At 42.5% G+C, this 18,013-nt stretch overlaps 1 protein-coding gene across 1 annotated transcript in view; it reads right to left on the reverse strand.

Annotated features, from left to right (window-relative positions):
• Positions 1-1,214: 1,214 nt before the first annotated feature.
• The window catches only part of afg1lb (AFG1 like ATPase b), a 28,819-nt gene continuing 12,020 nt past the window's right edge, over positions 1,215-18,013 (reverse strand). The window contains exons 7-13 of the mRNA XM_036549721.1: positions 16,868-16,926; positions 7,978-8,060; positions 6,356-6,426; positions 5,899-5,999; positions 3,095-3,235; positions 2,577-2,690; positions 1,215-1,594 (exon numbers count right to left, since the gene is read on the reverse strand). Coding sequence (XP_036405614.1) covers positions 1,442-1,594; positions 2,577-2,690; positions 3,095-3,235; positions 5,899-5,999; positions 6,356-6,426; positions 7,978-8,060; positions 16,868-16,926 — 722 coding nt within the window. The 3' untranslated portion in view covers positions 1,215-1,441. The remainder of the gene's footprint in view (positions 1,595-2,576; positions 2,691-3,094; positions 3,236-5,898; positions 6,000-6,355; positions 6,427-7,977; positions 8,061-16,867; positions 16,927-18,013) is intronic.

Genomic DNA, 18,013 nt, shown 5'->3' on the forward strand with positions numbered 1-18,013 from the left:
GTGCCACAGTCCAGCAGTATTTCTCTTTAAACCAACCAAACTCCCAAAAACCTAGGAGAGAAGCTGGATTTGTTCAATCAGGATATTTGTTAGTTACTTAGAGACGGCAGACACTCTGACTGCCAAAGGCCCGGGTTAAGTGGCTCTGTATGGTTATGTTATTTGGTAGGTAAAAAGGCATGAACTAAACCCAAGGAGTGGTAGGATGGAATCCACCTTATGGCTGTGTATGAACTCTGACACACAGTATACACAGGAAGTGATATATTATTTGTAACAGTTAATATGCAATCTATAACTAAAGTGCTTTGAGCTTTCACACTTTCAGCTGTCACACAGGGTCAAAACAATTATTTAGGCTTTTGTAATGTGAGTAAATATAACAAATGATAGTGAATTATTTTTCCACACATGAATTTATGAGAAGAATCATCTACTCCTGAGAGTTAATACAGACAAAGACAGTATTTTGTATGGATAGCTCTAGGATGACTGTAATGTAATGTAATGAATGTAATGTAATGACTGACCACATTGTGGAGTGACCACACTGTCTGTGTCATTTTTAAATGCAAGGGCATAATCCTATACGAGAGAAGTGGAGCTGCTTTCATTTGTTATGCCACCGGAATGGACACTTTATGACATCTACCACAAGGGGGAGCTAACTGTCTTCCAGTAAGGAGACTTGCACTGTGGTGTAGAGTGATGGGGTGCTCTATCAAACTCATCTACTCAGTGTTCTACAAATTGTACTGTCTAGGCACTTTATAAAAGGATCTCAGAGACAGACAACAATTTGTTCTATTTGGTCCAGCAGTGTAGCAATATGCAATGTGTACAGTTCTAAAATGCATTAAAAAGAGAGAGAAACACAAGACAGAAAATGAACACATTTTGCAGAAAAGACAGATGAAGTCTGTTGCAATTCACAATGCTATAGCAAGAGCTCTAGAAAATGAAGCTTTAGTTCATTTCAACTGCCAGCAGAGGGCAGCATAATATTGTCATGCTTCAACATTCTGTGGCCACGATTTGTTATGGTCTTGATTTTTTTTTCCCCCATCAAAATGAATCACAGCTGAAACAGATTTAAGTTGATATGAAAACCAATAAATACACTGAAAACGAGTGCTCTGTGATAAGTGTGTTATTTACTGAGCTCTGCAAATGTCTTTGCAAATGAGCGTAATACTGAGCACAAATATGAAATCTGTAGGGCACTTCTACATTTACCGGAATGCTGCCAAGCTGAATTTCTGTCAGTTTAAACCAATTAAATGCTTACAGTATTCCTGGAATATCTGCCATTTTGACCATTAGAACTACACCACAGATATGGCCAAGTACATGTTTTAATACAGGGAGGGCTGAAGATTAGAATGCAGGTGGATGGCTCTGATTCTGATGGTCTGCACTCCCACCACAGAGGGGATGTTTGTCAGGAGGGTGTGTGTCCCCCGCTGAGGTGGTTGCTCCGGTCTCCATCGGCCCAGTACTGCGCCGTCTGCATCTCCGTGAGCCGAGACACAGTCCTCTGGAAAGCGAAAATCTCCTCCTCGCCTGTGAAGATGGACAGCTTCTTCCGTGCATCCTGACAACAAACCCGACAAAGTCAATATTACCATAACGCAGTTAAATTATTAATCAGTTTTTTTTTTTTCAGACGGTCCTTTTATTTTTGGTCCCTTTGGTGACAGGTGAGCCACCGAAGATAATGACAATAGAATCAAACAGATGTTGGACTGATATGACCGGTTACTTTGTGTTGGGAGAAATGTTTTTAAAGAGCTAACAGCAGACATACAAACCACAAAAATATACAATGGACAAATGAAAAGGGTCCGTGAAAATGCAATACTCCAATAGAGCCACAGTGAGAGAGAAGTGACTTAGAGAGGATGGCAAATATGAAAGGTCAGGATGCATGCAAAATTAGACAACAGCACCTGTCGAGTGTTAGGATAAGAGCTAATTAAATTAAGGATAACATAACAGCATATTTCAACAGGAAAAAATAGCAACAACATTTCTATCTCACTCAAATGTAACTAAAGCTCTTAAATAGAACATTTTAAGATAATCCATTTGAAGAAATGCCAGGTTAAAAGTAAAGGCCATTCAGTTCAGCACATTTTAGTCCATAATTATTACATTAATTTCAGCAGTTATAGGATTCTTCAGCACTGTTTGATAGTGGATACATAAACATATTGCTCAAGTCACAGTGCTTCCTCTAAAGAAACATACTCACTGTGTCATATATTACATATTAACATATTATGCTGAAAAGGTGCCAGTATCCACTGTTACCACTGCCTGCTGTTGCTAGAATTTTAAGGAGAAACATTCAGGGATATATCCCCTCTGTTGTCAGAAACACACTGACATGCAGGGCCTTATTCCCTCCAGCGTACCTAAAACACTGACATTTAGAGTTACGCCCCTTTTGTTATTGAAAAGGTACTGAGTCATTCTCTCGGTTATGAAAGACCGTGACATTCAGGTTCCTATTGCGCTTGTTTTAGGAAGCCACGGACATCCGGAGTCGTGACGTTTTCAATGATGCGTCTCACCCTGGCCAGTCCCAGGTCGTCCATGAGCATCCTGCTGGCCTCGTCATCGCCGCTCTGCTGGTCAGGAACGAACATCCTATCCAGCGGGGTGTGTGCCAGAATCACCACGCGCACCTGGAGCAGGGGAGAACCACACCGGCCACCTCACACAGGACTCTGAACTGTCCCCTTAACCATGGAGTTGCACACAGGGGCGCACAGCTCCACTCCTGCAGGGCCACTGGGTATGCAGGCACTGAAGCACCTGCCTAACTAACCTTAACCATGACTGAAGCACTTACCTTCTTTCTATAGGTGAGCATAGTGTCACTAAAAGGAATGTAAAAAAAGGCTGGAAAACTTGCTGGAACGTAGCCCCTGTGGTGTGCCCCTTTCTGTCGATCATACACCCACCAAATTCGCTTTCTGTCAATCATACACCCACCAAGATTGCCAGGACAACGCTCAGGAGAAAATGGCTGCTAGATAAAATAAGAGCCAGTACTATTACCGGTTACTGCAGGCAGGCCAGGGCATACCTTGTGGTCGTAGAGGGTGTCGATGAGGGTGATGAGGCGTCTTGTCTGGTTCGTCTCCTTCAGAGTGAGCTGGGGAATGCCCCGGATGAAGATGGTGTCAAACTGTCTGCACAGCTCCAAGTAGTCGGCAGCGCCCAGTGGCTTTGCATGGCACAAAGCATTCATTTCATTATTTCTTCTCACCATTAGTTTGACTTTGCTTTGCTAATGATCATATACAGGGGGGACTTGGGTAACTTTTTTTGTACACTTTACCCATTCATATAGCAGGACATTTAGAGGCAATTCAGGGCAAGAACACTGCTCATTCGGCAGCAGCATGGCGGATCACTAGATGCAAACCTTCAACCAACTGCTTTGAAGGCCAGTCCTCAAAGCACTGTACCGTACCATCACCTTGTAGTGATGCTCACGCAATCCATGGACAGCCAAGACAAAACAAAGATCGCCTTTTGAAACCGACAAGTGCAGTTAGAGATGGGGGGGGGGGGCACGCACGGTGACAATACATACTTTGAGAATAATTAACGGGGCTCTTTAATTAATCTCGGTGCATCAGCCACCCTTTCAACTTCGGGAGAGAGGGATGTAAGATATCAAAGCGGTGGACTGAAAAACACAGTGGTACATGCTCCTCGTACTTCACTGCACCGCTACTTGCTGAAAGCCAGGCAGCAAGGAGAGAGGTGCATTAACGCACGCTGAGTGATGCTGATGCGGACTCTGGTCAACAACAGTAGTATAAAGCACATCTCCCCCCACTCCTGATGGCATTACGAAAAGGGCAGTGGAAACAGGCTAAGGGCTCTTCAGAAAAGGTTCAGTACCATCAGAGTGGAGTCTGCTGACTCTTCCATGGTTTCCCAGATCATTCACAACAGCTCCCTGTAAGCACATGCAGTGGGACACTAAGGTTCCCTGCATATTAGCAGCAGATAACTCCCCCCCCCCCCCCCCCCCATGCCTTTTTCATGTGTTTAAGTGCTGTCCATATCCAAAGGCTTGGATGACAAAAAAAGAGAGAGAGGGGGAAATGGAGAGAGAGAAATGTGGGAAGAGAGCCTAGGAGATCCTTATGCTACAGCTTGGCGAGGGGGCTGGGATCGAGTGAAAGATGACTTTCCCATAATGCATTTATGTGTAGCTGAAGAGACACTATGCTGTCTTGTGTTTCTTTTGTAGATCTGTGTCCTTCTAGTTTTAGCCAAAGTCCCTTCGATTCCAAAGACCAATCTGCATATGCCATCACTTGAGAATAAGCAGAACCAAGGCCCACTGCATTTTAGAGAGGCTGGGCTACTTGTACAAGCACTACATGTATATGGAAAAATGTCAATCACTGGATGTCTATCCATACATCTATATGTTTTGCAATTCTGGGACTTTACATGACTGTTGAAATGTTAGTATATCAGTTGTAAGAGGCATTCAATGTAATTTCTTCAGGGTTTTGTCCTTAGTTAGAGGTCGTACAGTTTGATAGTTGTACAATATTTTCATCAGTTTCACTGACTAATTTGTAATGATATAATATTTGCTAATATTTGTTACTTAGTTAAAGGACGAAATGAGGTTAAACTGAACCTCTCTTTGTCAGACCTTTTTAAACAAGACTTAATTAAGTATAATTGAGCAAGACCAATCTGAGTCAGCACCAGGATTATCTGTGCGAGTGACACATCAGATTCCACAGGCGTTTCATTTACGCAGGTACCAAGCTGTTTCACATTCCTTCCTTGTTTAAATAGTTTTCACAATGACATATTTGGACAGGGAGACTGACACTGTGGTTCTCGGTTATGATTAGAGTAATTAACATTTTAACCCTGCTGTGGGGCCAGACGGCCTTGCTCTCTTACACAAAAACACATTGTGGTTCCACTAATACTTCTGGTTTTAAATTTATGGGGTGGTCATGAGGATGCTGGTGCTTCATTCGTTTCTGTTCAATGCTGTTCATTCGTAGCATTTTCACAGAATTGTGCACAAAGATGGTTAGCAAAGATGCACCTTCCCAATTCTGGAAGAGCCGTTGGCCACAGGGTAATTTGTTGCTGTATCCAATGACAACCTCAAAAATTGGTTGGGAATCGGCAAAACTGTAGAGTGAAAATGTGAGTTTGGTTTGCAGTAACTTTGTGTGAAATGAAATGCACAGTTAAAAATACTGTAATGCAGTTTTTCGCATCTGTGGGAAAGTGTAGTAAAGCATACACTGGATAGGTGCAATACTGTTCAATTACCAGGGCTGTCCTGAGTTTGTATTTTTGTCCATGTATGTTGCTGTTTTGCAGACAGCCCCGGTTTAATTTCAAGTACTAGGCTGGAGATATAATTTCCAGGGGTGACAATTTAAATGGCACAGTTCAATCTTTTATGTGAGTGGCACAAATCATGATAATAACCACCACTTCAGCTATGTGTTCAATTTTCAATTGTGGCGTCCTATTCACCGCTGTGGCTTAGTATTATTAAATGTCAATTTATAGATAATCATTCTGCAGGGCTGGCAGGGGGATGAGCGGGGAGAGAGTTGGCGGGAATGGCAGAGGTCAGGGCTACATAAACTGTCTTATGACACAGCCAGAGACGGAGGGAGAGTTAATGCTATTAACGCTTTTTTTTTTTTTTTTAAACATCGTCGTTCATAGGGTCGCAAAATGCTTAAAGGCTATGCAGCTGCGTGCTGTTGCGGATCCTTGAGTGATGTCTCTCTTTCTGCAGCAACAATGGATAACCCAATGGAAATAAACAGAGAAAGGCTCATGCCGGTAAAGGATTGCAGCTTTGAATTTTCAACTCACTCTGTCACACAGCTCCTCAAAAGTACAGTCTGCTATGGTCCCACAGGCTTTGCTCAAGCTCAGCTTTCTGCCTTGCACTTTCAGAATCCTTGGTCGAGTAACTATGGGAACAGGAACAAAGCCTGTTTCTTGCCTGGGTAATTACAACAGTATAAAAAAAGGATGAGGAAAAGAAGAAAAAAAAATCTCCATCCCCTCTGAGCTAGGAAATGCATCGCCCGATGAATAATAGCAAATGATTCAACACAGAAATCAGACAAAATACTGATACAATGGCAGTCACTTGAGCAAGCAACCCCCCCTTCCACCCCCCCCCCACACACACACACACACACACACACCCACACCCCCCTTCCAACTCCAGGATCACCAATGGAACTTATTAATTGGTCAGCAGAGATTGGGGGGCATTGTGCTTCCAAATGTATTCTCTTTCAAGAGAAATTAACTTACGTACTATCGTTTTGTTTCTGCGCCAGCTCATCAAACAGCTTATCCATGTCTGCCTCCACATCAGCTTCACTTGTGCTACAGTGAAAAGAATAATAGAATATGAAATTAATAACACTTGAAGGCAACATCAAACAGCTGCCGGGGCCCGCTTAGCTTTTCGCCCGTCTCAAAAGAACAGGATGTTATACTCTAAATACAAACATTAGATTTCCAATGCACATTAAAGCAGGGAATATTAACTCTCAGGTAGATGATTCGGGGCTTATTTGCATACACTGAAAGACGCCTGCACTTGAAAGCTGAAGCCATTAATGAGCCAATAGAGGGAAAGCAAATCCATTAATGCTGTGGGTACACAATGGGAAGAAAGGCCACTGCTTTTCTCCTGCATGCCAAATAAGAGCCAACAGGCGGAACAGTCAAGCATCCGCAGTAGCCGGTGCATGAGTGTGTGCGTGTGCGCCATCCTGCTTCATCAAAGTAGTGGCGCAACCGGCCTCCTTTTTTCCAACTTAAAGTTGTTTGCCGGGGACTTGATATGAACCATGCCATGTGCGCGTACTGCCAGAGAGTGGTCACAAGCACTCAGTTAATTAACATACGAGGTAAAAAATGTCAGAATGCTTCCAGATGTACGCATACTGAAACAGAATTTTAGCTGGAAATACTTTCTTTTTTCTGTTCACTGATTGGACATTTGTTTGGATTTGCTGTATTCTGGGCAAGAAAATCTACCTGTTTATGTGTGTATATGTATATATAGACTGTAAATACAAACACACACATATAGAATATAGACAGATGAACAGATATGGACAGACAGACGTGCAGGATGTTTTTACATTTATTTTCTGAAGCCTTCCAAAAAACATTGTAAAATGGCAATAGTTCTCGGTGCATAGGCAGAGTCGGGCCGCCCGGCTCAGAGGAGCTCAACGGAGCGCGGGCGTGCAGAAGCGGGCAGGTTCCCGAGTGCACGCGGGCGGAGTGACGGGCAGGTTTCCCAGGGTGTATCCTGTGCTAGCGGCCGCCATGAGAACCTCTTGTGTTCAAAGTGAGGCCCCCCTCTCCTACTCCAGAGTGACCCCGCCAAGCAGCGGGGAGAGGGCAAATGACCCTCCCAAGAAGGTTTACATCTCTTGGCTTAACACAGCCAGGGAGCGGCTCAATGGCTTAAGAGAAGGCTATTGACAAGGGAGGCCTGCCGCCTTACCCCACACGGAGCTGTGTAAAAGATGGCCGGGGAACAAAAACAATAAAACGGGTGTTATCTTCTGAGGGCCACGGACTGGGACCCTTTCAGAGCAGGGATTCAGGCCAATCCATCGCGTCATTAAAACAGATGTAGAGAGAGAGGGACAAAGAAACCAACCCCCCCCCCCCCCCCCCTCAAAAAAAAAGTTAACATTGTGATAAGTTTTAATACTCTTTTTTTAAACAATCGAGCGTAACAAAGTCATCGCATATCTTACACGTATTTTCTAGGTCTTTAACTGTTCATAAAAATTATAATTTGGTCATTTTTTCCTGCTGATTTCATCAATTAATAGTGTCTTCAATGATGCATACAAATTCACATGCCTGTCCCTTCCCTTATTTGTCACACAGAAACAGATTTTTGCTTACAGGTAGTAAAGTTTTCCTGCAGCTGGCAGATCCCTTGTCCGGTAGTCTATCCCAGTGTCCAGGCAAACAGTTTGGCAGTATTCCTACACAGAGAAATGAGAGATGGAGAGAGCGTTGAACACTAACATTGATATTGAATAAACATGATATTAAATGATCACACAAGGACAAACAGCTGACTGTAAGAGGATCTACAATATGCTGATGATGAAAAGTTCTTTTTCTTAGTGACTGAGTAGCTAATACCCATTTATATACACCAGGACAGCAACACTCCCTCAGTGGAAAAAACTAGCATAAGTGTAGAAGTATTTGTACATAGGCCATAATTTCCCCAAATGGTGTCGCTGAATGTGGCCTCTGAGTGCATTCCCCCCACAAATGAAATGGTACTTGACTGTCATGGTTCCTAGCTCAACTTTGGACCATACCAGTGATGCCTGGGGGAAATTAGGACTCCCAATAGCTGATAACCACAAGGGACCTTTGATGGCTGTCCTTCATTGCTTGGGCCTCAACTGTCATAGCAGTTTCCTATACAGACTAATGAACTGGCAGGGATGGTCTATAATTCACACCACAAGACAGTGTCCTGCCTTTTCACTACAATACAATATCATAAATGTTTTTGATTTAGGTGAATATTATGCAGCCTTTCCCTCATAACTAGTTTGCCTTTCAATGTACACAAAAAATGAACACAGAATTTCTGCAAATGGCACAACTTTGTAAGTAGTAAACATCTTTGGGTTGATGGTTTTGAGGTTGAAGCATACTGTAATACATCAAGCTTTTTGAATGTTTCCTTTCCTGAGATGAGAAAGAAACTAAAGATCACTGCATTCAATCAATTTCGAAGCACTACAGCAAGGGGGCAAAACAATGGCCAAGGACATCCCAGACGTCCTCTTCTCTGTCCTCAAACCAGACTGCTGCCTGAAGAGCATTCAACAACAAGACTCTTCATCTTTAGCTGCTGCAAACAGTCGACAGTCACAAAATGTTTTTCTGTTCATTTCCGAGTAAAATATAGTGGATTGGTGAGCATTTACATTCGAAACCCGATCGCATTTAGTTGATTACAAGCTGGCCTGGAAATGAAGTCACAAGAAATCACTAGAAAAATTTGAACAAACAATCTCAAACAATCACACTCATACAATCGCACACATACATGAATAAACAACTTCTGACTTCTGAACAGAACTGAATTAAAGTTGCTTTACCTAGCTAAATACTACACCTAAATATTGTGAGAAATCATTTTTAAATATGGACATATAATATTTTGCACATCCTATTTTGACATGACAATAAACAGAATTATGAATGGAGCAATGGTACTTATTTGAGGGCCTCTGTTAACTTTGTATTCAAATTGTACTTAATTCATGTGTTTAACTTAGTAAACATGATTAAATTGAAAGTGTCTTGAAACATACTCTGGAGTGATTGCTTCTGATTGTGGCAGGTAAAGACTATTTGCCACTGAATTGTTATTAGCATTATTATAATTACCATTTGATTTAGCAGTGTTTCATAATGCGTTTTTACAGTGAGGAACTGACCTGATATGCATACATACATTAAACAGATGAGATGAGGGAAGAGGCCCTGTGTGTTCGTGAGTGCCACCTGTTAGGGGGAAAACTCTCACCTGGAGCCTCTCGAGAGGTGATCCACAATGTGAGGGGTGGACTTTTGTGGTCATGTGATTTTGAGGTCATGTAATTATGTTTCACATCAAGAGGTCATCACGTCGCACATTAATCCAGTTTGAATTCGCAGGCGAATGTTGACAGAATTGCAAACAGTGCTGCAAAATCAGTATCAGCGCATGTGAGCTGAGCTGAGAATGAAGTGTGTTCCTAAGTGACTTGGCTGTTGGAGCCACCATTCCTTGCAATGGGTCTTGTTTTTTCCACATCATAGGTTTAATATACGGGCACATCTGGCATGCTGAGCTTTTTAAAAAATGGTGCTCTCTCTGAGATGACACTGTAAAGCAGTTTGTTTCCCAAGTCATACCAGCCCATTTACTCTTGCATTCTTTTCCAACCTCACGTGATCCCCACGAAATTCAATCAAACAAATAGGATGGAAAAATCAAAAAGAAGTCCATCTTGATACAATGACACAATAATACAATTCATCTGCCAAATAATACATGTACTGCTGATTCGATCATTTTTGGCTACTGTTATAGCATTATAGCGTGCTAATAGGACACATGTCAAATTTCATTTAATCTATGTTCATTCTTCACTTCGGGAAGAAAAAGTATATAGCATGGGCAAACTAATGCATGTGAATCAGTATTCAGTGATGGCTCTGGCAAATTATGAAATCAGTGAATTTCTGCTATCATCCTCCTTGAACTGGGAATAATTAGCAATCACTACAAAGCTAGAGGACTGAAATATTCTATTCTTCCATGCTGTCAACTTTTATCTTGATCGGCGCTTAAATGAGCAGAGTTCTCTTTCTGAGGCAATTGGCTGAATCAGGCATAATAACAACCTGACATGTTCTCAATTGCAACACAAAGAGATATGTCATTTCATCAACCTTGGTGACCCAGCACCGCTCTGGGATGTAAATAGTCTCAACGCCCCGCTGCAGTATCAAATCATGTACATTCTCTTTTGTTTCACGTATAGCTTGACACCTAATGGGTTACTTCGTGGCCCACAGAGGGGGGAAAAAAAGGAAACACAATCAGCCATAATTCCATTGGATATTTATAATCAGATGGGCTCCTCTGAGGCTCCATGGATCATTACATGATTATATTCTTGATGGGTTCATTAAAACTTTGTACTCCTCACGGATTGCTCTCTTCACTCTCTCACATGACCTCCCTCAGCATTGGAGGCTGCTATCCCAGAATCCTTTGCCTTGTGTTAGATATATGTGACATTCGCTGCTGGCACTGAGACCGATGGGGGGGTTGGGGTTACCACTGTAAGTAAAGGTTTTCTTTTTTAAAAAACTATTTCAATTTATAGCAGAAATGTAATTGTAAGGAACAAAAAATACAAGTCAACATTAAAGTGGTGATATTACAAAAAAGAAAACACCACCAAATTAATACACATAAAGTGACAAAATAGCAAAATAGCAAAATGGATATACCTCTGATTAAACTGTAGACTAAATGGAGAACTCAATGTTGTGTGGTAATAGGGCACTGGTATAAAAATGTATTTTTTATTTGAATATTCACAGAACCTTTAAAATGACCCATTAAACCTTCCGTTTGCTTCAGAACATGTTGTCAGTAATGATGGTCCAAAAAAATCACTCTGCATCCTGGCCCACAAGAGGAATGCTTGGCAACAGCAGTTAAGCTATGGTGGCCCCTGGGCTTTGGATTCACTGGGATTGAGATTTGGGAGTTCTGCCAATGTCACAGGATTCTGCTGGCATGTGACCCTCTCCTTCAGTTAGTCAGACACTGCGTAGAATTGGCCGCAAACTAGCAGGTCACAACACCACCTGGGCAAATGTGTTCACCCAAAATAAACATGACCTGGACTATCTGACCACAGGGCACAGCTTTTCCCAGCAGCCACCAGGCAGCAGTCGGTGCCTTTCAGAGAGCAGAAAAAGTTGCACACTAAATCGTAGACAAAGCAACAAGACAAAACTCACCAAAATTTTTTGAGCTGTTATGGTTTTTTTTTTTTAATGAAAATAAAACCATTATTTCAGATGTTGTTGCTTAGATTGCCAGGTAAACTCTTAGCAGGATAAAACATTTACAAATCAGGCATCTAGGGGGACAAGTCCTAAAAAAGTCACTCTAACACATATTTCCCCAGCTTGCCATTCTGCCGATTGTCTGTGCTTTCTGAGCGACAATTTAGCATAAAAAATGAGTGGCTTTTTTTCCTCCTAAAAGTTGCTTTTGAGTTTTCAAAGAGAGGGTGCCATTGAGCTCCAACAAAAGCAAAAGATAGCTAACTCTCTGGCTCTGATGAGGTCTACTGCCTCATTACGGCCAGCAGAAAACATCTGATGCTTTTTTTGTGTGGGAGAGAATTGACCAGCCTCAAAGAACTAGGGGTGGGAAGCTGTAAAAGAGAAGGAGGAAGGAGGGGGAGAGGGGAGGTTGTCGTCCATTCACCGGTTTGTGTCCTACAGCCACTGTGGAGGGGAAAGAAAGGGAGGGAGGGGGGAAGAAAGCTTAAAACACTGCCTTTATGCTGCCAATCCTGGACGACTCTTCTTACATCAAAGTGTTTTCACTACCAGGGCTTTCTGTGCTAAATTTATTCAGACCAAGAACTGGGAGGTAACAATGTGCACACACTAATTATGCCTAATTATCTATTCCCTTTAAGTGTGACCAGCTTCGGCCAGGCCTGTTTGTTACATGGATTTCTCACAACCTCCCCCTGCCATGTCCAGTACTCTTAAAGAAACATCTTTTGAGAGCTCGCTCTGCCTTTCGTGACCAAACACCCCCCCCCACCCCACCCCCCAACCACCACCACCATCACCGCCCCACTCCCGTGCGCCCCGGACCCCCCACCCCTCCCCACTCCACACAGCCTCTCCTGGGATGGATGGGCTTCACCTGCGCTCAACCACTGGCTTCCCCATTATGTGCTGTGACAGAGACGCATATCAAATCGAAGGACTTCCTTGTTAATTTGGCGATTCCCCACAGCACCGCCAGCTCGGGGGGCTCTGAAAACAGCCTGTCCTGTGGGCCCTGTCCTCTTGCTTTCTTTTCATGATCTAAATGAGACGTTTATTGGATTAGGGTTCTTCTCGACAGAGCTCCATGGTGGCCTGGGACAAAAAGCTTCAAAACTAACTGCCTATACTAATTGTCTTGAGATTTGGAGGCAAAAAAAGGGAGAAAAAAAAAGGAAAAGGAAAATTTCACATTACCTCACGGTCATTCAGTTGGATAAGTAATCAAAGACAGGCTGTACTCCATTAAAGGAAAACAATAATTTGTGCAGAATCTGTTGCTATTTAGAGAAAAGTACAAATTTTAGACTTGAGGCTTGAATGTATGTAGTCAGGTAACCAAATGTGACCGTTAGAACAGCAGTTGTCCCACAATAGTCTCTTTTTAAGATGCTCTTTTAATTTCAGTCCCTTCAAAACCCCATTAAACTTACTGTCCTCCAAGGCATGGCCTTCGCAGAGACTTTTATTTCTACTTTTGGGAATGCATCTTTGTTGGGGCCTCATTTCCTTTATTTTTAAACCAAGCTGATCTGGAAATTAGTCTCAACAAAAGGAAAAGAAGAGCATGCAGAAGGGAGGGAAAAAAGCAGAGAGATCCTCAAGCTAAATTAAGGTTATCATATTACCAGCATAATTCTGTACACTACCGCCCATCAAAAGCAGGAAAGAAAAAAGTCACTTCTCCTCCTCAGATTTGACACACAAAACATGACCCTGAGCAGTCCACAGGAATAAACAGAGGTCTTCATAAAAGGGGTAAGTAGGGGGGAGAAATCTCAACAGGATTTAATAACATATTCCGGGGCTGAAAAGCCCTGCGGTGGAAGGCTTTGTTTACATCCTCTCGACCAATCCCTCCTGTGGCACAGGCAGTCCTCAGGTTGTCCCGTTAGTGCACACAAGGTACCCCGAAGCACAACACATGCCAGAATTAAATCCTCCACCGATGGCTTTTCCTAGAGATCCATTAGCAGATTAACTAACCCTCATGCTAATCTGTTTCCCACCCCGGTTTTTTTTTCCATTTGGATTTTTATACCGATTTGTTTTGTTGCTAATCTGCACCAGTGCTGCGTTAATGTTAAATCAAACTGTTAATCAGTGCAGTAATCATACTGTATGTTTGATCAAAAACAATGGCACATTTAATTGCCATCAGAGTGATTCGATTGTCTGTATTTTGGCAAAGGAACTACTGGAATAAAAGCGAACTATCTTAACCGGGTAAAGCAATGTGCCCTTCGAACATATTCTGCTTAATACTTAATGGGGTATTAAAGACAATGGTAATACTTGCAGAAAAAAACATCCAGTGATTTCACAACAATGAACCCTGCTCGAGCGGTCATGTGCCACACAAGTCTTCCAAGAAAAGCTGACATAGTGTCCAAACTAATGTGACCCACTAATTGATGATGAGCTCATAAGTCTTCTGTTGAATGGTCTGACGACCATCAGATTTTTTTGAACACACATCCACATCTGAAAATTAAAGTTTTTATTTTTTTTTTTAAACCTACGTTACATTTGCTTGACAGAAGCTCTCATCCAGAGTGGCTTAGTTGGCTGACAATTTTCACATGAAATCCATTTATGCAGCTGGATTTTTACTGAGGCAATTTGGGGTAAGTAAGGGGTAAGACCAAGGGTGTAACAGCAGTGGCACACCTGAGAACTGCACCTGTAATGTGTTTCCAACCAGTATGCCACATCACTTGGCCCACAGGAAACGCAAATGGATGTGTTCGAGAGCTCTCACCTCAAAGGGATCGTCGGTTTACGATTACAGAAGGGCAGCCAACTTGTACCTCTCGCTGTTTAAACGTATACTTCCCATGATGTCACAGCGAGAAGAAGCCAATGGCCGTGGCCTGTGACAGCAATCCAACACACAAGCCATTTATTCAAGCCTGATTTCCCATTAGCCTCTCTACTCATCCCGCTAACCGCTAATGACAGTGATTTAGCACGAGGCTCCCTCATTGTGCTCGGGATGACTCCAGGGGCCGGTGGGCCCTCCTTTTTTAGGGTCCCCCTTTTAGAGCCGGGCCCAGAGGCAGCGGCGGCATTGTGGGCCTGAGGACAGGGGACGGCGGGATCCGCGCTAATAAGAAGTCAATTGATAAGTTAAGACATCAGCGGGGGATTAACCCTGGCACTCCGGCTCAGGTGACAGCTGAGGAAAGGTCAGGCGGGGGGGACCTGGGACTGACCCCCCACCACCCCGTACCCCCCGGGGGCCTGGCCCACACCCATTCACGCCGCCCTCCCCAGGAGTCGCCGGGAGCACAGCCTGACAGCTTTAATTTCATCAATTAAAGTCTGACACCAGGAAAGAGGTTGAGCGCATCCACGCCCTGCGCAGGGCGCTGCTCCAGCAACCGTGTGTTACTAAAACAGATGGCATCACAATGGGGACATGGAAACACGAAAAGGGGGCTGCGTCGCAGAATGGAGCACAGGGGCTTCATTGTCCCAATCAGCGCGGATTAAAGGATGCTTCGGAAACATGACTGAGGGAAGTGGCTTTATTGAGGAAGTGCTCCCCGTATGCCGTTCAGCGAAGTAACACGTCATTTTATCACTAATGCCACCTCAGTTACAGCAGCTGTTAAGGCAAACCATGGTGCTCCCAACTCGAGATCACCTCCGACAAAGTTTAACTTTCCATCCAGCTCCATTTCTTCCAAAATATACTGTGATTGAGCCATTACAAAATGTCAGCAATGAAGTCTCTCTATAACATCTGTTGTAGTAGAGTGGTGTAAAGACAGATACTTATTACACGAGAGGCCTTCTGTCAGCTGTCCCACACCGTTTCAAAAAGTACATTCAAGCTCCTTCAAGAGCCAAGGGTAGAATAGATAGGAGACGGAGGAAAAGATAAAAAACCCTCATGCTGATGAAAGATATCAATAATGCCTCCTCCATTTGGCAACTATAAATTCTATAAATAGATACAATATGCTGCTAAAAATACTATTCATACACAGTCACTGCTGGATTAAGCTTCAAAACAAGTCTATAGGGCTGTGTTTCAATAATCTGTACTAAACTGAAACTTTTTTTATTCACTGAAACTCCAGTTATGATCTTCATACATTATCATTTCAAAATCACCTGATGAATCACAAAAAAGCAGATAACTACCAAGGTAATGTAACTTTAATAGTACAATATTTGCTGAGGTCTGCCTGCAGGAATCATGGCTAGCTTAGAACGTGGATATGGAAGGACAATGAGCCCAATACGTATGCCTTTTTTGCAATGTTTACAGAGTATTAGCATGACATAGCATGACAAGTGCATGACATAATATTTTTTTTATTAAGTCCACCCAAACAGCGTGCAGTTAAAAAGGCCTGCATTTAAAGTCAGTTGTTTTTCTGCAGTTTGGGTGAGAAAGGCAGAATGAAGCAGCAACATCTAGCCTTGCTATGGATACACACAGATGATAGGAAATATCTTCCAAGTGGCTGTTTGCCAAGCATGTGATTTTATTTTTTTTTAAAAATGGTGCTGTTATTCATAATATGTGACCACAGTTTCTGATTAAAAAATGATAAAAAATTACTGACACATGGTCAAATTGTTTGTGTTGCCCAAAATAACATTGTGTTGTGTTTGTGTTGTCCATGGATACCATTAACTGCAGAGTCTAATGCATTGCCCCGTCTCTGTCAGTTTAGTCTGATACTCTGCACCACACATAAATGTGATCCATTCTTTGAGTCTGGGTGCATGGTGTACCCACATTCACAAAAACCGCAGATTCAGATTTTGTGTATGAATTTAGCTGGGTACATAAATACCTATTAATTGTGGAAGAATGTCCACTCTTGCAAAATGCATGAAAATAATGCTCCATTTTATTATACACTAGAACGCCTTTGTAATTACAGAGGCAACAACCTGTATAATGCCAATACCTGCTTACAATAATGCAATTAAATTGCAAAGTAGTTTAGTGCATCAGTGGCTTCCATTCTCCCTCACTTTGAAATGCAAGCAGGCTGATAATTCCCCTGGCCTGGGCTGCTCATTATTCATAGTGTCCCATTGCTTTGTAACTATTTGCGGACCTGTCCCCTTTCGTATCCCAGGTATGATCAAAGATGTCGCTGTACGCCAGTGCTGCTGTCAGATGGAAAACGCATAAAAAAAAGCATGACTTTGTCTTTACCTTCAGCAGGACGATGAATGGCAGGAAGGTGGCCCTCTGTAGCCCATTTTTATACAGATCTGAAAGGGAAAATTGGTATTAGCTCTGCTGTTTAGCCTTAATAATGTCATTTTCCCTCCCTGATTGGCAAATAAAGCATCCATTGATGAGAGAAAGGCAGGACACAAAAGGGACGTGGAAGAAGAGGAATTGATTTCTCCACCGGCAGCACATGAAATTCATTACATTCTCGAACAATGACCGCGGGAGACAGGCTTGTTTTCTGAACAGACGATATCTGAGGCCTGCATGAAAAGAAATTTCAATTAGCTCTGTGGAACAAATGACATCTGAAGCAGCATAGACAGACACAAATCCATGGTCAAGCTGCCTGCAACTACTGAGGCAAAAAAAAAAACAACAACAGAAAAAGTGCTGGTTAGTGTGATGCTTGGTTTTAACCTTAGTGAGAAAGAGAGAGAGTTGAGAAGACTGTTTGTTTAATCATGGGTAAAGCTATTAGTAATTACAGCACTATGAACAGCACTGACAGATTTTCTAAACTGTAAAATAAATCAATGGTGGTTCACAGCGTAAAATCAAAATCTGTGGAGCAATTTGTTGATATAGATATAAATAACATTGATTTGTAAATAATTTGCCACCAATAATTTCTACCAATGAAGTGTTCCAACAGGAAACCTGTGCTCCACCAATACACCTGCATGGTTAACAACAGAGGCATGCTGTGTTTGGTGAGCACAGAATTGTGGGATATAGATGCCATATTATTTGCAGTACCCTACCCTGGACCTGCCATAGCAACAGTTTCGAACAGAGGAGAGCTAAGCACAACAGGTCAGAGAAAATTCTGTGTTCTCAGCTAAGACAGTCCTGATTATGTGAGTGCTGTACCTAAAACTAAGCACTTCTGCTGCACTTAATGAAGTCACATGAGCTTTGAGGAAAAAAAAAAAGTTACCCGATCCTCCAATTATGCACCGTTTTCAAACAACTAAAAAAAAACAACAACACTTCACAAATGAGGAGCGTCTTAAAAATTCTAGTTCAAACACATAGCCCACTTTCAGCTTCTGGTGATATCATCTTGAGAATAAGGGTTTGCATGGAATTTCTCTGCCTTTCATGTTACGTATGCGTTGAAGC

The sequence above is a fragment of the Megalops cyprinoides genome, chromosome 17, assembly GCF_013368585.1.
Source record: "Megalops cyprinoides isolate fMegCyp1 chromosome 17, fMegCyp1.pri, whole genome shotgun sequence".
In the NCBI taxonomy this organism is placed as follows: domain Eukaryota; kingdom Metazoa; phylum Chordata; class Actinopteri; order Elopiformes; family Megalopidae; genus Megalops; species Megalops cyprinoides.